This window comes from Homalodisca vitripennis, chromosome 1 (genome assembly GCF_021130785.1).
Source record: "Homalodisca vitripennis isolate AUS2020 chromosome 1, UT_GWSS_2.1, whole genome shotgun sequence".
NCBI classification, from domain to species: domain Eukaryota; kingdom Metazoa; phylum Arthropoda; class Insecta; order Hemiptera; family Cicadellidae; genus Homalodisca; species Homalodisca vitripennis.
In genome coordinates, this window is record NC_060207.1 from 17615206 (window position 1) to 17637291 (window position 22086).

At 33.8% G+C, this 22086-nt stretch overlaps 1 protein-coding gene across 1 annotated transcript in view; it reads left to right on the forward strand.

Annotated features, from left to right (window-relative positions):
• LOC124357838 overlaps positions 1 to 22086 on the forward strand; it is a 186745-nt gene that overhangs the window by 66740 nt on the left and 97919 nt on the right. Inside the window, exon 2 of the mRNA XM_046809909.1 lies at positions 11165 to 11270. Within this exon, the coding sequence (XP_046665865.1) occupies positions 11165 to 11270 (106 nt within the window). The remainder of the gene's footprint in view (positions 1 to 11164; positions 11271 to 22086) is intronic.

The following is a 22086-nucleotide window of genomic DNA, read 5'->3' on the forward strand; positions in this document are numbered from 1 at the left end:
CTATTCAGGGAAGTTATCTCAAAACCCCAAAGTCTACTTCATCACTTTAAACTTGGACATTATAAGATACGAAAATGGTTTCGGAAACAGAGAATCTAAGAAATATTAGAACTTATCTAAGGAACGATGGGATGCATTAAGGAGTGTATTATATTTATAACTGATTCCAATTGACTTTCAACTACTACTGGAAGTTAGGTTAGGTCTATTCGTTCCACATCGATACTCGTAGAGACCTATGTTACAGAGTGGACCTACCTCTTCCACCAGTCTATCCAGCTGACAATGGTCCACATCAACTTTGACGATTCCACCGTTCCGCGTCCCGCCAGTCTATCCAACTGACAATGGTCCACATAAACTTTGATGATTCCACCGTTCCGCGTCCCACCAGTCTATCCAGCTGACAATGGTCCACATCAACTTTGACGATTCCACCGTTCCCGCGTCCCGCCAGTAGTCCAAACTAGCTGCGCAGGGCGTCCTGACCATTGTTCACTCTCAGTTTATACCTTGTTTTATACCTCCTCTACCCACGTGGTATTGTTACAATTGTTGCCATATAAACTCAACAAAATCAGAACAATTGAAGGCCTTATATTCTTTTTGTTCTGAAGTTCTAAATGTTGTTTTGATACAAGCAAGAATAAACTATTTGTGAGTAATCTTTTTGTAGGATAAAACCTGTTCGAGCTCCCAAAAAGTTATAAAGAATACGGCTTGGAATTATTTTCAAGTGTTGAGGTATAACTGTAAAACAACCTTCCACAAAACCTTAAAAAGCACTTTTTCCCAACAAATACTTGCTTGCTGTGATTGCCTTTACAGAGCCAATTAAAAATCAATTAAATACCGATAAGCAAATGATGGCTTACTTGATGGGACTACGACAAGGTTATAAAAAATAACATTTGAATAAATCAGGGAAATGAAACAGACTCCAATAATGTTAATTTTGAATGTAATATATTATAATTATGCCATATTATTTTGTAGACACGATTAACCAGTAAATCTCGAATCCAAGCACTGACTCTTAGGACAGTCATAACTTTCTTACTATTTTTTTAAACCGCTGCCTCAAAATTGAATTTTTCTAGAAATATCGAAAGATGCTTTTAAGTGAGCGGATTCTAATAAAAGTTTTTCATCTCGTGCCAATTTCAGCAAATAATTTTGTAGCTTGTAATAATTTTATTTTAAAAGGTTTTTAGACTTAGGCTATTCAGTTTATGGCACATTTAAATGGCCAATACATTTTTTGACTCCTCTAAATTTTCGTTCTATTCCATATTATCATCGTTCAAATATCGTTATGACCATTTAAATGATAAAGATTTGCCTAATGGCGTAGTGCAGCGGGTTCAACGGTTATCGCAAGATAACCGAATCGAACAACGTTGCCCTTGGCTTCAGCTTCGATGGGTGACCGCTGAGCGATTCTGTCCTTGCAAGGACCGTTTGTGGTGGTTCGGAAGTCTCCTTCAAGCCGTTGGTCCTCAGGTTGTGTTAGAGTGGGCTTCTTAGCCCTAACTTCGCCTGGTGAAATAAGACGTCTTTACTTTACTTACTTTATATACGTTTGCAATGTACATTTTCATCTGTTCTGATAGACGTATTTATTTATATATTTAATTATAGCATAAAACTATTTCCTAATATAAAATTAACTCTCGCAAGATAACGATGCGTTTATCCCCGAGAGAAAGAATTCTTGAATTAACTCAACACAAATTGCCAACCAGTATTAAACGATTTCCTCCTACATAACGTACAAATTTCACAGTTTTCAATGTGTATAAATTTTAAAGTCCGCTATTTTTATATGAGTTTGTAGTATGGAAATTATACACATTGAGTGTTTAAGCCTTCACTGAGACGTATTGTAAACTTACAATGCGATGTAGACTAATCACATCCGGATTCATTGGAGTGTATTCTACAACGATTGCTGTTTGGAAAGGGAAATGTTTGCTCGCTCGTAAAAGATGGCGCGGAAGTGGATTGAGAGTGGCAGCGCGCTGTGGAGGTGGTTGTTTTATAGCGTTAGATCCACACAGAACTACGCTACAGCGCACCCGTGTGCACGCACTCACTTCAGTTCTGTTCTGACTTCAGGAGCTCTTTCAATTTCAGGTAGCAAGAACAATTTCAAAAAAGCAATTTATTTTAAGGTCGGATTAAAAATGGTAAAAATGTTCTTTGTTTGAAGTTTGTTTTTTATCATGGAAGGATTGTGAAGGAAACAGGATTTTCCGGACATTTTCCATTGTTCAGTGATACAAAAAATCAGTAACACTACGTTTCGAGATCTGCAATCTGATCTCTTCTTCAGGTAAATAGCTAAGCTAACACATAATTACAAACTAGGTTAAATTAAACAAATCATACCAAAGCGTTGTGGCACGCCTAAGTCAGGAATAACAACCACCATGTTGTGTGTCAACTTCACTAACTCTAAAACAAAGAACTAAACACAACAGTAATATCAAAACTGAATTACAGAATACAAGTCACAATAGGTTTGCATTCGTCGACCAACCACCTATGACTGAAGTAGGTCTCGAAACGTAGTGTTAATAGAAGTGAATGGAAGTAAATAGAAAACACCAGATAAATGTTTAATGATTTCAAAAACATACTTCATACAAGGGATGGTTTTATGAATGGGCTTAAAAAGTGTCAAAGTGACACAATAGCGCGACATTGGACAGGATGACGCATACATCAGCCGACCAAGAGGAAGGAGGTCGGAGGTATTACCATTTCTTACTGTCAACAAGGATATTTGTGCTTGTAGCTCTTGTGCTTTCGGCAGCATGAAAACCGTACTGTGTTTTGGCATAAACTTGATGAAAAACAACTAATTTTCATATTATTCAACAACTTTAAGTAGGAATTTTTTTATATTTCTGCTATAATCGGTGGATTTAAATAAATGGTATTTGGCAGATCACTAAAAATCTTACTTTTAAATATTTTGTTGGGATAAAATATAAAATGTAAGTTTTAGCTCACAAATGCTATCCATATCCAACTACGAATAGATCCATATATCTAAATGGATAGATACATTATACACACACATATGGGGAACGTATGTTTACATGCATTTAAAGGAATCCCTTCCACAAACAAACCATGTCTCTCACCGATTAGATGCTAGTTTCAATAGAAAAGACCTTATTACTTAAACACTCTGATATAAGAGTCAAATATTGGTTTATAAAACAATTTATGAAGAAAAGTAACTAAAGTTTTCAATTAATCTCGTTACGTAATCGCTCTATATTTACATTTTCTCTAAATACACTAACAGACATTCAAGTTTCTATCCAACGTGTTTTCTTCCTTAAGATTGCCAGCAAGACAAATGGGATTGAAGGCAATTAAGTATAAAAATATTAAGAGGAAATGAAGGATAGGCTGGACACTAGTATGCATAACATGACCCATTAATTCGCCCGATCTCCTACGTGGTGTATGTACGAGTACATCACCCACTAATTCACCCCGTTTCCATACGTAGTGTATGTACATGACCCACTAATTCTCCCGATTACCGAACGTAGTGTATGTACATGACCCACTAATTCACCCGATTACCGTACGTGGTGTATGTTCATAACCCACTAATTCTCCCAATTACTGTACGTGATGTATGTACATGACCCACTAATTCTCCCGATTACCGAACGTAGTGTATGTACATGACCCACTCACTAATTCACCCGATTACCGTACGTGGTGTATGTTCATAACCCACTAATTCTCCCAATTACTGTACGTGATGTATGTACATGACCCACTAATTCACCCGGTTACTGTACGTGGTGTATTTACATGACCCACGAATTCACCCGGTTACCGTACGTGGTGTATGTCCACCACCCACTAATTCACCCGGTTACCGCTCGTTTTGTTTGTATATGATCCACTAATTCACCCGGTTACTGTACGTGGTGTATTTACATGACCCACTAATTCACCCGGTTACCGTACGTGGTGTATGTCCACCACCCACTAATTCACCCGGTTACCGCTCGTTTTGTTTGTATATGACCCACTAATTCAGCCGGTTACCGTACGTGGTGTATGTCCACCACCCACTAATTCACCCGGTTACCGTACGTGGTGTATGTCCACCACCCACTAATTCACCCGGTTACCACTCGTTTTGTTTGTATATGACCCACTAATTCAGCCGGTTACCGTACGTGGTGTATGTTCACCACCCACTAATTCACCCGGTTACCTACCGTACGTGGTGTATGTGCATGACCCACTAATTCACCCGGTTACCGTTCATGGTGCATGTGCATGACCCACTAATTCACCCGGTTACCGTACGTGATGTATGTATGAGATTGGCCTGGCTCCACTCATTATAATCCACCCACTAAAGTTCATAAGGCTATGTCAAAGAAGCTCATTTGTGATTGCCGTAAGCAACCTAAATTTTAGTCCTCATAAACAAACTCATGAGCATCATGAGTATCAATGAAATAGAAATCGGGTTGACGGTTTTTCTTAATAAATGCCACAATTAATCTTCATAAAAGCATATGGAAGTTTTATGAGATCGACCAATGCAACTGATTTTACGAGGAGCTATAAAAGCAACTATTTAACCCGATTTTTAGCTGAGCGTTAGTGAAGCCTATTACTTGAGGAACTGAACAATTTCATTTGTCTGTCTGTCTGACTGTTCGCACTGAGCTATAGACTTGAAAATTTTTAATGAAGCTTCACACAAGCAACACCAACCGAGTACGATGATAGATATTTCACTCACTGCATTGGATGTGGCTGGGCGTTAGTGAACATTCTTAGATGTTTCTTATGGCTAAACACGATGGCAACAAGAAAATCGCAGAATTAATAGCAGATAAAATAATTATAACCATATAGCATTCTGGTAACAGAAATATACTTACATTTTGAATGTAACTACAACGAAGCCTAACTGATTAATGTTTTCACAACTCATATTCTGAATAAAGTTATAGAATTTAACACCGTTCTCGTAACATAAATAAATATATGAGTACGACGTAAAAGTGAATCTTAAACAAAACTACCGATAAAACGAATTTGTCGAAATATTCAATCCGAATAGATTGCTCTGTCAAACAAAGCCTAATCTCTGGGCGATATGTTGAGGTATTAGCCGTGGCAAGTCCGATATGCAAATTTAACCGGTCGCAGAGAGATCTACATGTCAAACCAGCTGGCGCAACCAAGTCCTGGCTTCAAAAACTCGTTTACTCAACACCAAAAAGGTCTAATTTACGAGTATATTTAGATTTTCTTCGAAAGCGTAACAGCTTTCCTAAAATAGTTTTGAATGAATTATTATTCTCGTAACCTACAAGTACTGATTTTATATGGTGAATTCAAAGAAGGCATTACCGGTATCTAAATCTCTCGAGGCTTGTCGTGCACTGTATATCCTAGAAAGTCAAAATTAGATCTTTCCAGAGTTCCAGAGAGAGCCGTTAGTCTTACAGACTAAGATAAGATACCTAAGGTCTTCGAATCATCCATGAACTGGAGCAACGTTCATCAGTAGTGTCACTTAGGACTCTACCAGCTCTTCACTTAAGACTACTTGTTAAGTTTACTGCACAGATATAGTTTTGGGGAACGAGCAAAGTATCTGCAATTTTGTGCTAAAGCCTTTTTAGACTTTCTTAATAAGTGTTGGCCAGTTATAAAATTCATAAAAATTAATTAAGAAAGGAACAAGAGTGTAAAATAAAACAATAAAAAACTATTAAGCGCTAAAAACGCATAACATGTGTTCTTGAGTTTATGATCGGATCACAATTCCCTGTTTGGGCTTCGTTGTTGGTATGAGAGAGAACAGCCCATATTTCCTATTAGAATAAACGAAAAAATCCCACTAATGCTCAGCCCTTAAAGTTGTGTTACGCACTATGAAGACTTTGAGCAAGATATATAAATGAAAGTAGTTAACACTGAAAAATCGTAAATCTCGTAACGAGATAAGTTAATGTTCAGTCAAAATGGGCAAGAATATTCAAGAGGCGATTTAAAGGCCCATATTTCAACAAGAGGATATTAACGCCATGCTATGACGTAGCGTTTAAACGTAAACGACCTCCCTTCTGTAACCCTTTACTCTTTCGTTATAATATTTTACCCAACTGTTATAAATAGTAACAGTTTTTGTGACCTTGAAATGTAAGAAGGTTTCATCCTGAAATTGTCTCCTAATGTTGTAGAAAAGGAAAATGAACAACAAAATTATAAACTTCTCACAATAACAAACAAATATAACGTCGTTTTCAAATACTCGGTTAGCTTGAGTGTATGATTGTATTTTTTTTATCTATCAGAGACAGAGCTTTATGATAAGATAAGGTCGAGAGGATGCTGCAATCCGGTTTGTGCTATTACGATGAGATGTTTTATCACTGGGTTTAACATAACCTCGTTTGAAGAAGTTGTAGTCTTTTTAGAATGATCATAATAATAGGCAGTCTGAATTGATTTTTACTTAGTATTTTGAATAGGTTTTGAGGTAATTATTCTTTAGAAATGTAAACAATAAAAATACGCTATTTTGGTGGATGAATCCTTTGTTTCACAACCAACAAAGATATTTTCCATAAAATATTGAAATCTACCTTTGCATATAACGCATTCGAAACCAGAACAGAAGACAAACATATTCCTGTAAGTTAAAACGGTTTGTCATTAGGCCTGTCTAACTCGTAGGTTTTAAATTTCGCAACCAAGGTATTCTCTCCGTTTAGTTTACTCAAATTCTCGCGATTAGAAATATATTATGCAATACAAAATAATATGTGTTTTCAATCGGAAATATTTCGTGCTAACCTAAATACAATAAAACAGCAGCCTAATTATATCGACAAAACATTTTATTATTTAGTTAACGAACTTCTTTAAGATTATTCAGAAAGTAAGGTTTGGAACAATTTGAAAGAAATGATTTCAAATATGTAATCTTCTTAAACACAATTCTCTAACAATAAATATTTATTGACACATCACTTTGGTTTTGTAAACATTTGCTGAATGGTACTTTACTAACTGTAGTTTTAAACAGTAATTATTTAATAAGAAATTATCTGTAAAATCGCAAACAGATATTTTGGAAAGTTATATTGTTTAGCTTGAAGAGTAGCCCTATTATTCAAGGAAATATGAGTTGTTACAGAGTCACTTGAATGAGTCTGTTAATCAGTAAAGTAGATTTCTGTTTGTATATTTGTTCCCACGCCCACAATACGTGCAGACAGTAAACACAATAAATAATGTTTAAAACAAGTGAGGCGTCACGTAGCGATCGTGTTCTGTAACAATATTTTGGATTGAAACGCTGGATAAATTTATTCAACAGCTCCATCAGATTGCACACCAGACTGTGAATGAGGTTTTTTCTGGATTTGTTGCTGAACAAACAAAACAACTTGTCTGGCGTATAGATGTGTGCTTAAACGTAAAACATAATCATTAGACCACACTCAACGTACACAAGTATTAATAACAGAAAAGTTCAATTCAATTTAAAATTTTTATTGGCGTAAACATGTATTACATGTGCCAGTAGTAATTATTGTAAATAACAATATAAAAATACAATATTTGTATGTAATTAAAAACAGTAAGAAATTAAACTTACAATAAATAATAAAACAATTCAGTTTAGGCTGGGTACTCCCAAACTGATTAAAAACAACCCTCTGTTCGGTACTCTTTTAGTTGTTAAACAATAGTTTTCTCGGGTAGGGTACGATAAGCGGACTCGGTTTTTTATATCGAAGTATATAGTCATGATACTTAATATTCGCATCTCAAATTCTAGACTATCATCGATATAAAATTACCTATAGTCCTCAATAACAATCATATCATAATCATATAAATTAAAATATGAATTTAATATTTACAGTGATCAAACAAATTATTATAATCAAAATTAGGAAAACTGAAGACGACCATATTTGGTCCTCTCACAGTTACAGTTGTTTCTTTCCCACAAATTTCACATAATGGGTTTTTCGGTACGAGCCCGACATGTTGAAGCCACGAAAAAGCAACATCGTGTAGTTTCCTAAAACTGACTGCCATTTTTAATAATCAGAATTACTTATATAAAATTGAAATATTATCCTACGTGTATTATTTTTGAGTGTTTACAGCTGCTGATATAGATTATTTAAGTTAATAGTTAAAAACAATTAATTAGTATCGATTGATTATATCGATGGTTATGATTAAGTAATATCGTTTGCCAATTTCGATGTAAAAAACCGGGTCCGCTTATCGTACCCTACCCGTTTTCTCTGTTACATTTTTAAATTCCTAAAATGGTTCGAAAATCACGTTAAACTACATAATTCATAATTTCCGTAACTGTCGATTTATTAGTTTAAAATCTTTTTAAGATTCGAAACGCGAGTATGTGATTTCAAATATTTTTCCAGTGTTATTTTCGGTCTTGCCATACATATCCAAAACGGAACAGTGCATCATCTAAAAATGTGAAATCTTTTATTTCAGGAAGGTAGTATTAAAAAGTACTGACATAAGGTCTTATTTGGTTAAAGTAGATATATGCGAATAGAAGATGATGTGCTTAAATAGCTAGACATAAGTGAGTGTTTTAGTTACAGACTACATAAATATAACTTATCTGATATACTATTATTATTTTAATGTTTAGTATTTAGAACTAAGCATTCCCTATAATGGTTGGATGACGAGTGGTAATTAAAATGTCAACACTATGTTTTATTCGTCGTAAGTTTAAAAAATTAAAAAACGTGGGTCTTTTTCGTTTAAGGGCCAGCACACAAGACCCTAGCTTGCCTATTAAAAACTCAGATCACGCGATGCTTGCCCGCTTTTCAGCGCTTTGCACTGCTTGCTCTTTTAGAACAAAAATAACTCGAGCTTGCAAAGTCCAAGCCCAGATCAACTCACCACGCTTTATTGTCGTACCTGGCAAAATCGAGTCTCTAATACAAAACTCCAATGTTGCAGCTATTCTGTCAGGTATTGCGTACAAGAAGCAATCTTGAGTCTCGCGACAAATACCACCAAAACCCACAGTTGTGGGTATACTCTCCCAACTTGATGTTTGCGCCTGGATAAACAGAATTCATCAATTTTACAGTACAACCCGGACCTTTTCATTACAGGCAAAAGATAAGCGGCGCGCGTTTATCACTGATAAGATAAGACGAGTTTATACTAGAAGTAAATTAGTACCTGGGCTACTGCCCTACGAATTAATAACACCAAAAAAACGATTAAATGCACTGTCAGTCAGGTATAGTATGTTTGTAAGATGCTGGCCCTTAAACGAAAAAGACAGAAAAACGTAAATATTAATTAGGTTTGTCAACTAATTTGACGCGATTAAGTGTTAACATGGAGTCTTTTTTCTATTTTCTATAGAATTCATTTATTCAATGAAGGTTATTTTAACATTTAGCAGTTTACAGACCTTTCTCTAATGGGACATAGAAATCCCCATCTCCCCCATGTAATTTATAGTACCACTTTTAAGTATATTCTGTACTAAGATAATGTTTTAAAATGCAGGCTTAATACTTCATGTTAAAAAGTTTTACTGTTTTCTCAATGCCTATCTTTTGGTTAAACACGTTTTCCTTGTTTAAAATGATAATCAATAAAAAAAGTACAGATTATTTAGATATATGTGATAGACTCCTGTAAAACTGTATCTCTTTATCTCCTTTAGCCCTCCAACTGGCGGTTATTTTTTCCTGTATTGGCGGCATGTTTTCGAGCCTCGTGCAAGGGTTTTTTAAAAAATTTATTAAAAATATAAATGAAAAGTAATATATATAGAAGTATATATTTTTTGTGTTCAGAATTCAACATATAATAATATTAGTATTTAAATTTGGCCTTAAAAAAATATTTACTAAAATTTTTTTTCCATGAAATTCAGAATTTACATTTTCTTTTTTTAATTTGGGGGGGACCATACCTAGCAAACCAAGTTATAGTAAGAAAACTATAAAAGTGAGATTACCATTTTGTGTCAAATTTATTCTAGTTTCAGAAACACATAAGCATTATAGAATTTTATGAAACTATAATAACACTATATAACAAAAAGCAGCGATGCGCATAAATTGTGAAAATAGGGTGTATATGTAAGAGTTTGCTAATAAAAGTTTTACTAATACAGTTTTACTTCAATACATGTTATATTGCATATTTTATTACTCAGAATGAAGTAAACTATACAGCAGTAGTAAAATAAATTCCATAACTTTTTTTTTGAAGAGTCGAAAAAGTTTCATTTTGTCATTACTCAAAACTTTTGCAAAAAATGTTCAAGAAATTTATTTATTCTAAAATATATTTATTTGCACCACTGCAATATTTAACAATTCACCACACACTAAACAAAACACTAAAACACAAATAAACCTACTAAAACTTACTAATAAACACGACTCGTCACATCAACAACTCAGACGGCATCGACAACATGGCGGTCACAATGAATTGCATCATCTTTTACGTTCCAAACTACGAACTTGGTACGTTGCAACTACAATACAAAGAGGAATAAAACTATAGTATTCCTTAGGCTTTTTTCCCGAATCCAATGGTGCATGAATCGAATCGATACGTTGCCGGAATATACTGTAATGAGTGATTATGCAAGGGAATGTTTGTTCATCAAAATTTTGACGAACAACAATCCACAAAGGGTTGTGTTTATCAAAATTTTGATGAACAACAGTTGGAGGGTTAGTTTCTGAGAAAAGTGGATCAAAGTGAAAAAATTGTCATCAGAAAAACGAAGGAGTAGTGTCAAAATATTTAGAAGAAATAAAAAAAATACCAAAATAACAACAACAACAACAAAACAGAAAATGTAACAAAAATTTGTTAGTACCATGTCCCTTTAAGTAATTACAGCAAATATATTTGAATAAAACCTTGACAACACTTTGTGAATGTTCAAACATGCTGTAAAAACAAAAGTCAATATTTTTTTCCCTTATCGATCTTAATTGTAAGAGTGCACTCTATTGATTGTATGAAGATTCTACAATGACTACCATACATAGAACAGATAGAATCTTGTCCGAGTTATTAACTAACGCGCTATCCTCTGTTACAGGTGTTCACCCAGACGTTGGTGGAGCAGGACTTCGCCCCAGTAGTCACAGCCACCTGCAAAGCTGGCTTCATGACTATCAAAGTCGCCACCAACCAGACCTTTGTCGGTGAGTTCAAGCTTACTATCGTTGTTCTCAATAGGAGTATCTCATATATTTTCTCTAAAAAAACTGAGGTTCCATCATGTAAATAAAAGTCACGAAAGATGCTTTGTTTTCATCAATATATACTTTTATCTCCTTGAACTTAAAATTGACATTTCAACTAAATATTTGGTTCCATAAACACTGAGAAAATAGAATGTATTTTTTACATCTATTAATATCAAAATAGTGATAACAATGATTTATTTCCATATAAAAAATCATACAATTATTACAGTTTGCAATTATAGAAAATACTAGCCTTCCTTAACCAGTTATGAACACTAACAATACCGAACAAAAGTTTAAAATTTTAAAGTTCACCTTTTACTTACGTCACAAAAAAATATATCGGACCTATGCGGTATTACTCCTTTTACATAAACAGTACTAGAACGTAAAATAATGATTAAGGTATATAAACAACATTGGAAATCATCAAAAACAACACAATAGAATACACTAACAAACATTCTTGAAATAATCTGATCCAAAATAACAATTATAAATAACAAAACCTATTAACTCTTAACACAGCTAAAACAAAATAATTAAAAACAAAAATTACAAAATCTTTCAAAAGCTCTAAAAAATTACAGTATTTTTAGTTCAATGTAAGATATTTGACAATTGTAATATGTCTTCCGGTTCAAGTAACCAATGTTTGTAACAGTTTTAAATATTTCTAATTATTTCTATTAATTGAGTGGAAACTGTCAGGAAATGTTCGCAAAGCAAAGTTTCAAGTTCAATCAGAAATGTATAATTCTACGAGTCGGTGAGCTAAAACAATGGCAATTCTTTTCCTAGTGTGTAAAACCGGTAAATTTAGTCTACAGTAAACTAACGCGATATTCATCTTTGAAATTAGCTAAAACTTTCGTTCTGTTGTTTATCGATTTGGGGTGTTAGGTTGGAAAAATAAAGTAATTTCGACAACTACATCGAAAATGCATTATTTAGTGATTAAATATTCGTAAACAAAACTGAAAACTGTAGTGAGATGGAATTTTCAACTACTATTTTCAAAAAAACAGACACAACAGCAAAGTATTTAAATATATTTCAGCTTAAAATTGATAACATTTTTATGATAACCGAGTAAAAATGATTCGGTGTAAGACACTGGTCTTGATCTGAATTGTTAAACATAGGATTCAAATTCAAACAATAAAAGAAGCAAAATTATAAAACACCTCAAAATAATACGATAATAAAACGTATTGTTATGTAAAGTACAAAGAAAAAAACAAAATTAAGCTGCTTGACCATTTGATATATAAAAAACTATTATAGTATAGAACAATGTACTCGACTTGGTCTTTTAGGAGGAAAACCAAATAAACTACGAATTCTGTTATCACTCGCTGACTAATAATAGTTAAAAATAGTACTACATGTAAAACAATACTTTTCCAAATGGTTTATTCTTTGGACGAGGCCTTTCGAAACCGAAGGTTTTTGTCATCAGGCGACTCCACAAATAAATATTTGCAGTGCTTGACTACAGAAGATTTTTCAAGCACTGCATTGAATCAGGACACAGAACTTCAATTAAAAATTTAAATTTAATAATAGAAGTAATAAAACTAATAAACTTAAATGCTTGGGAAACGCTACATAAACAAATAAAGAAAACTTCATAAACAATGAAGAAGGCTGGCTATATTTAAAATTCCAGCCTTCTTTCTTCTCAATTTACTCAAAAATTAATCTGTAGACATATCTAGTTTTTCATGTTGGCTGAAATATTTCCAAAATTTTTGTATTTGTATATTTACACCATATGGTATTTTAATATTAATTATAATAAAAATAATGTAAATATTTATTTGTGGAGTCGCCTGGTGATGAAACTTTTGGTTTTGGAAGGCCTCGTCCAAAAATAAACCATTTAGAAAAGTATTGTTTTATTAAGATTTAGTACTATTTTAAAACTTTTTCAAATTGCTCCAACAGTCTTCAATCTATTAATAGTTATTTGTTTACTTTACCCATAGAGGTTAAATATCGAGTTTGTCGCTAAAGTAATAATTCTGTAATTTAGAAATTACAGAGTGCGCTATTAATAGTTATTTGTTTACTTTACCCATAGAGGTTAAATATCGAAACAATTACTTTTAGTTAGTTTATTATTACTTTAGTTTGTCGCTAAAGTAATAATTCTGTAATTTAGAAATTACAGAGTGCGCTAACGGAGAAAGTGTAAGGTGTGCGCTTCGCTGGCCGAGACGGAAGCTCTGTTGTCGCAGAGAGCTGATTACCGTAGCTCGCTCGCTTTATCAGGAGATGATTGGCCAGAGATTGCGGCGTTGCACACTTATCGCATTGTTTACTGCGGTTATTGTTCTTCTTCTTCAACAGCTCTTTCTCTCCGTTGATGCCTTTTGAACCCGCTCTGGCACCTCATCATTATTGTTGACAGAGAAAGGAGATAAGTGCTGAAATGTAGGTTTCGATAGCATAATAACTTAAAGTTCAACTGTTTTAACTCGTGGCAAGTGGAACAACGCTGTTAATAACAAATAATACTTTTCAACTGGTCAAACATTTTCAAATAGAATATTTTAACCTTTTTGTAAAGAAAAAAAGGTATGTGAAGGAATCAGAATTTTTATGGTAGTGGTACCAAAAATAAATAACACTACGTTTCGAGATTTGCAATCTGGTATCTTCTTTCCCAGGTGAATGACTAACCTAACACATAACTACAATCTAAGTTAAAATAATCAAATCGTAACAGACCGTTTACTTGCAAACTATCTCTAAAATACGTACTTAGTAAAAGAACACTAAATATAAAATTATTTTTTGAAAAGATTTGTTTACCTTGGCTACCTGTTAAAATCAAGTTGAAAATACGTAACAAGTATTTTTTTTTAATAAAATTAAATGGTTTATAAAACTTTCTACATGGGTTTGAAAATGGCAGAAACTATCCATCTACCAGATTTTTGTAATTTTAAGGAATACAGTAAAACCACGTTTCCTTTTTGGAAAATGTGTTTTCAGAAATTCAAAATATTTTGACTTAACAAAATATTCAAATTGTAATACGATTAATTTCCCTTATATTACATTTAGAAAATACATCTTCAACTTATTTTTATGCCATTTAACATTACATTTAAATAGACAAATTGATACCATTATATGTAATGAGTAACTTGTTACTGATTAACTGCTTCTTTTAGTGCAGACGTAAGCTAATAACATGATTAAACAATATGATTGTAGAACAATATTCCCTCCACGCGATCTCACAACTTTATGAAAGGAAGGTTATGTTTACGTCCAATCTCAAATTTAATAAAAGTGCTGAAACATCTTATTAGAAAGGCTGCGGAAATACCTCCATAAAGTGCACAATACCGTAAAAGGAGTTTTTCATGAAATATTTAATTTAATTTACGTAACAATTTACTTGTACTAACAATAAAACAGTTGCATTTATTTGTTTTTACAAAAAGCAAAATATAGGTACATAAAACTCCAAGGCAGTGTCATAAATTCTACTTCAGTTCTGGGTTATTAACACGCATGCGTACAAAAATGCATATTGAAACGAGATTATAATAATTTGTATATCCGACTTCTCATATTTACTGGGCACTATATAAAGTACGCAAATAGCTCTAGGCAGGGAAGTTGAACTAATTTTCTTTACTGGTGTACGGAACACAATAACCTATAAAAAATGACGACGGGCAATGCACAACGTCTGGAAGATAGTCAGTTATGTTTCCCGTATAATTAGTTCCGAGTCGTAAACTTCGAGGAAGTAAAGAACACACGAGCGGGAACGCGCATGCGCAGATGCGGCTGCGTAGTGCGGACTCACAATACGGTACAGTGCGCAACCGTTGTGCCCACCAGCCTGGCAGCGGGCCTGCGTTGCGTCATCACTATGATTGCACCGCGGACGCTAATTTAAACGTTAATTAATTCCAGACCATCATCTCAAATGTTTCCAAACTGTTCTATTTAAGGCTCCACACCAGCGTTGAGATTGCTCAAAATGTGGGCTTTGAAACTCTGTGAGACTTGCAGAATTCTGCTGTGAAGTTTCTTAACTAAATAACACAATGGAATACATTATTTTGAGAATATATCAATTTTATTTTGTATATGTAATAAATACCATAGGTATATTAACATTATACAGTCAGATTTATTTCAAAAGTTAATTTGATCTGGTATTTTATTTACATACAAGATCGCATATACTAAAAATTACATAACAGTATTCTACATTATTACGTACAAAAACTAAATTAAACTCTGAAAGTTTTATAAACATATGCTCAAGTGAGATCCAAACTAGAACTTAATAAACCAGTTAGGTTTTAACTAGTTAACATCGGTTAATTACAAATTACTTTCAAAATTGAATACTTATGAGTATCTTTAAAATATTTATTTATTTTTCAATAAATCCTATGTTATACAAAAAATCCGATATTATAAATAGTATTAAAAAGTAGTTTGAATTAATTGCTCCATGTCCAGGTTAATTGTTTTGTCCTGAATATGTAATTTTCTGTTCTTGTTCGTCTAGACCACATAAGCTACTGGTGACATTGTTCATGTATAACTGTAATATAATTTTTACTCGTATACATGGACGGTTTCTTTAGAACTTTTTCAGTAGTGCCGTTTAATTTGGTTTGAATGGTAAGCAAGGTATACTAAAAATGTTTGATCTATTTTAAATTACAGTTCGTATAACAATACAAAGAAAATAAATTTAAATAGATGTAGATTGTTTTGGACTCCTTATCATTTATAAATTATCAAGAGTTATTATTACATTACTGTTTCCACATAACCTATGTGAAATTAAATAATTTGTTTAAAAAAGGCCAAAATAAATGTATAATACCGGCAAAAACTCAAAATATTTAAAACTACGAATAAGCAATACTCAATAATAAACATATTTAGATGTTACAGGTAAATATAATAGCCTATAGTTGTAAATCTAAAATATATTTATATGATAGTAAAAACTACAACAAGAATTGCACTAAAAAACGCCTAAACAAATAATGTAATAGTGTGAAATATTTAAAACCCAATAATCAGTACTATGAGGTTAGTGGAGATAAAATTTCAGATCACTATGGTTAAGTGTTTAAAAACTAATTGTGAATACTTTTTGTTATTACAAATATTGTAACGATAATTTAAAAACACACGTGCATATTTATCTTTTAAGAAAATGGATTTTATATGGCACTAATTTTAGTAAAAGTAATTAATAATGTCTCACAGACATTTCTTTGGCAGCCTTGCAAGATACCAACGATACCAATAGTGCACATTTGGGTCATAACGGGTCTCCCCCGATAACCACCAGACCTACTGTCCCGTAAACCTCACCATTATCAGTTACAGCTGTGAGTTTTGATAACTGAGTATCTGAACGCGCCACTTCTTCATAGATTACGTCGTTTTTCGCAGGTCATTGTTGTGCAAACTTAGAAGTTACTCATAAAACTGTAGTAAGTTGGGGGTTTTGTAAACTGAGTAAAACTGAGTGCGCCACTTCTTCATAGATTACTTCATTTTTCGCAGGTCATTATTGTGCAAACTTAGAAATTACTCATAAAACTGTAGTAAGTTGGGGGTTTTGTTAACTGAGTAAAACTGAGTGCGCCACTTCTTCATAGACTACTTGATGTTTCGCAGGTCATTGTTGTGCAAACTTAGAAGTTACTCATAATAAAGCTGTAGTAAGTTGGGGTTTTGTTAACTGAGTAAAATTGAGTGCGCCACTTCTTCATAGACTACTTGATGTTTCGCAGGTCATTATTGTGTAAACTTATAAGTTACTCATAAAACTGTAGTAAGTATGGGGGTTTTGTTAACTGAGTAAAACTGAGTGAGCCACTTCTTCATAGACTACTTGATGTTTCGCAGGTCATTGTTGTGCAAACTTATAAGTTACTCATAAAACTGTAGTAAGTTGGGGGTTTTTGTTTAATGAGTAAAACTGAGTGCGCCACTTCTTCATAGACTACTTGATGTTTCGCAGGTCATTGTTGTGCAAACTTAGAAGTTACTCATAAAGCTGTAGTAAGTTGGGGGTTTTGTTAACTGAGTAAAACTGAGTGCGCCACTTCTTCATAGACTACTTGATGTTTCGCAGGTCATTGTTGTGCAAACTTAGAAGTTACTCATAAAGCTGTAGTAAGTTGGGGGTTTTGTTAACTGAGTAAAACTGAGTGCGCCACTTCTTCATAGACTACTTGATGTTTCGCAGGTCATTGTTGTGCAAACTTAGAAGTTACTCATAAAGCTGTAGTAAGTTGGGGGTTTTGTTAACTGAGTAAAACTGAGTGCGCCACTTCTTCATAGACTACTTGATGTTTCGCAGGTCATTATTGTGTAAACTTATAAGTTACTCAGCACGCTGTAGTAATTTGTTGTGAGTTTTGATAACTGAGTGCGCCACTTCTTCATAGATTACTTCATTTTTCGCAGGTCATTGTTGTGCAAACTTTAGAGGTTACTCATAAAACTGTAGTAAGTTGGGGGTTTTGTTAACTGAGTAAAAACTGAGTGAGCCACTTCTTTCATAGACTACTTGATGTTTCGCAGGTCATTGTTGTGCAAACTTATAAGTTACTCATAAAACTGTAGTAAGTTGGGGGTTTTGTTAACTGAGTAAAACTGAGTGCGCCACTTCTTCATAGACTACTTGATGTTTCGCAGGTCATTGTTGTGCAAACTTAGAAGTTACTCATAAAGCTGTAGTAAAGTTGGGGGTTTTGTTAACTGAGTAAAAACTGAGTGCGCCACTTCTTCATAGACTACTTGATGTTTCGCAGGTCATGTTGTGCAAACTTAGAAGTTACTCATAAAGCTGTAGTAAGTTGGGGGTTTTGTTAACTGAGTAAAAACTGAGTGCGCCACTTCTTCATAGACTACTTGATGTTTCGCAGGTCATTGTTGTGCCAAACTTAGAAGTTACTCATAAAGCTGTTAGTAAGTTGGGGGTTTTGTTTAACTGAGTAAAACTGAGTGCGCCACTTCTTCATAGACTACTTGATGTTTCGCAGGTCATTATTGTGTAAAACTTATAAGTTACTCAGCACGCTGTAGTAATTTGTTGTGAGTTTTTGATAACTGAGTGCGCCACTTCTTCATAGATTACTTCATTTTTCGCAGGTCATTGTTGTGCAAACTTAGAAGTTACTCATAAAACTGTAGTAAGTTGGGGGTTTTGTTAACTGAGTAAAACTGAGTGCGCCACTTCTTCATAGATTACTTGATGTTTCGCAGGTCATTGTTGTGCAAACTTATAAGTTACTCATAAAACTGTAGTAAGTTGGGGGTTTTGTTAACTGAGTAAAACTGAGTGCGCCACTTCTTCATAGATTACTTCATTTTTTTCGCAGGTCATTGTTGTGTAAACTTATAAGTTACTCATAAAACTGTAGTAAGTTGGGGGGTTTTGTTATAACTGAGTAAAACTGAGTGCGCCACTTCTTCATAGACTACTTGATGTTTCGCAGGTCATTGTTGTGCAAATTAGAAGTTACTCATAAAGCTGTTAGTAAGTTGGGGGTTTTGTTAACTGAGTAAAACTGAGTGCGCCACTTCTTCATAGACTACTTGATGTTTCGCAGGGTCATTATTGTGTAAACTTATAAGTTACTCAGAACGCTGTAGTAATTTGTTGTGAGTTTTTGATAACTGAGTGCGCCACTTCTTCATAGATTACTTGATGTTTCGCAGGTCATTATTGTGTAAACTTATAAGTTTACTCAGAACGCTGTAGTAATTTGTTGTGAGTTTTGATAACTTAGTGCGCCACTTCTTCATAGATTACTTGATGTTTCGCAGGTCATTGTTGTGTAAACTTATAAGTTACTCATAAAAACTGTAGTAAGTTGGGGGTTTTGTTAACTGAGTAAAACTGAGTGCGCCACTTCTTCATAGACACTTGATGTTTCGCAGGTCATTATTGTGTAAACTTATAAGTTACTCAGAACGCTGTAGTAAATTTGTTGTGAGTTTTGATAACTTATAGTGCGCCACTTCTTCATAGATTACTTGATGTTTCGCAGGTCAATTGTTGTGTAAACTTATAAGTTACTCATAAAACTGTAGTAAGTTGGGGTTTTGTTAACTGAGTAAAACTGAGTGCGCCACTTCTTCATAGACTACTTGATGTTTCGCAGGTCATTGTTGTGTAAACTTATAAGTTACTCATAAAACTGTAGTAAGTTGGGGGTTTTGTTAACTGAGTAAACTGAGTGCGCCACTTCTTCATAGACTACTTGATGTATTCGCAGGTAATTATTGTGTAAACTTATAAGTTACTCCAGAACGCTGTAGTAATTTGTTGTGAGTTTTGATAACTGAGTAAAACTGAGTGAGCCACTTCTTCATAGATTACTTGATGTTTCGCAGGTCATTGTTGTGTAAACTTATAAGTTACTCATAAAACTGTAGTAAGTTGGGGGTTTTGTTAACTGAGTAAAACTGAGTGCGCCACTTCTTCATAGACTACTTGATGTTTCGCAGGTCATTGTTGTGTAAACTTATAAGTTACTCATAAAACTGTAAGTAAGTTGGGGGTTTTGACTGAGTAAAAACTGAGTGAGCCACTTCTTCATAGATTACTTGATTTTAACGCAGATCATTGTTGTGCAAACTTAGAAGTTACTAAGAAATATGTAACAAGTTGTAAGTTTTTGATAAACTGAGCGAGCCACTTCTTCATAGATCAAGTAATTTTACGCAGATCATTATTGTGCAAACTTAGAAGTAACTCACTCAATAATCTGTTTTAATACTATAGACATCAATATTGGTTGTTTATCATACACACGGCTATGTGGCAGCTTATGGATTTAAAAATAGCCTACGTGTACATTACTTATAGTACAAACAAACTAACGACGTGTTTAGACTATTAGATTCGATTGAAAGAATTCGGAAAGCACAAAGCGATATAGCTCCTTATTTCATCACCGCTGACACAAATGTTTCTATATGTTTATGGTGCTTTCAAAGTAAACGTTGCATTATCCTCTTCAGATATCCGACTTTGAACACAAATATTATTTCAACGTTACTGACTTTATATTTGTTTTGTTTCCTCCCATTAAACCCTACCTTTTAATCCAAAATAATACTAATAGAGAGTTCTATAACAAAACTTCAATTGAATTTTTTTATCAGAGTACAATAAGTGAGTCAATAATTTATTATTTCAGATAGATAAAATTACACATCAAACATTGTTTGCAAGCTGAAAAATTAATTTGTTAAAATTATACAGGCAAAAAAGCTATTTAACTTCATATAATTTCATATAGGCATAGATACACAAAACAAGAAATATACATAAAATTGGATTTTATCTTTCAATAGTGTTATCCAATATATATTTATTCGTTGTAGATAAGGTATAGTAAAACTAGAGGACACTCACGTCCGTTTCACAGACCTATTCCTGGTAAATTTGCTGTGCTCGCTTGTCTTCTCATCGCACTTTGACCTTGACTCTCAGAACTTACGTATGCCAAAACTTAATGCAGCCAGTAGAATATTCAACTTCTATTCGTCCACTGTGCTTGCCTTTGCATGCATCTTCAAGCTCAGAGAATACAGTATGAATAAAAAGTCAGGATCCCCTCCCTCTATTCCTTTTAGTTGAATTAAACTTAATTCCTAATTTTTATTTCAGGCGATATTATTTGGGTAGTGGTGCAATGTGGAAAGGAAGTTTCAATTTATGATTTTGAATATGTCAAAAATGGGGTCAAAAAAAAACCCTCTCAAGTGACCCTTCATTTTGAAAAGCATCTAGCCTAAACATAAGGGCGTGCCACTCCCTGCCCGCTTTGACTGGAGAGGCTGGTACAGAGCTGGCCTCCCCTTCTTCCAAGGAGACATTACTGAGGAAGCGGCCCCTGACCTCAACGTTACCCATCCAGAATATCATATCACTCCGGAAGCAGCACAAAGGTCCTTTAAGGACTAAGTACAATGTCTAAGCTTTTTTTACTAAGAGAACGAAAAATCTACAGTCCAGGAACATTCATTAGTGTTCATTCATTAGACCACTTTTAGATTAGAGATTATCTTCACTAAAGGTAATTCCTAAGTAAATTCCCTAATTTGTTGATAGTTACTGACGTTTCATTGTGATATAATTATTAACACATTTATTTTGACCAAGAGCTATAATAAAAATGGTTAGGAAAGTCAAAGAGAGGGAGAGTATCGCAGAGGTCGTGAGTTGAATAGTCAATACTAGGGTCGTGTGTGGAATACTCAAGTAATGGGCATAGCCCTCTCTAGTGGGTGACATTACGACATATCTACAATCTTTTGAGTTATTTCTCAGTTTTATTTCCAGAGCGTTTTCGTCCTCCCTGGACTTGCGATGAGAGGGTGATAAATATATACGATTTAGATTTAAAATCTCCGTGTTCAGTTCAGAGCATTTTAGTTATTAACGCCTTCACTGCGCCACGAGTCATGTACCGACGCGACGTTAGAACACAGAACAGTGTGTTAATGCAGTGTGTTAAACATTTATATTAAAGATCGACAAAATACTGCTATTAAAGCTGATGAAATTTCTAGTACCAATTTAAAATTCTTGAATACATTCTCCATGGAGATAAATAAGTAAAGAACTACGCGAATATTCTAAAAATTCTGAACGTGATAGTTTTAAGAATATTTACTACTAACTGTAAAAAATTATAACAGTGTTACAAAAGGTTATTACGCATTTTTAAATTGTAATTCCAAT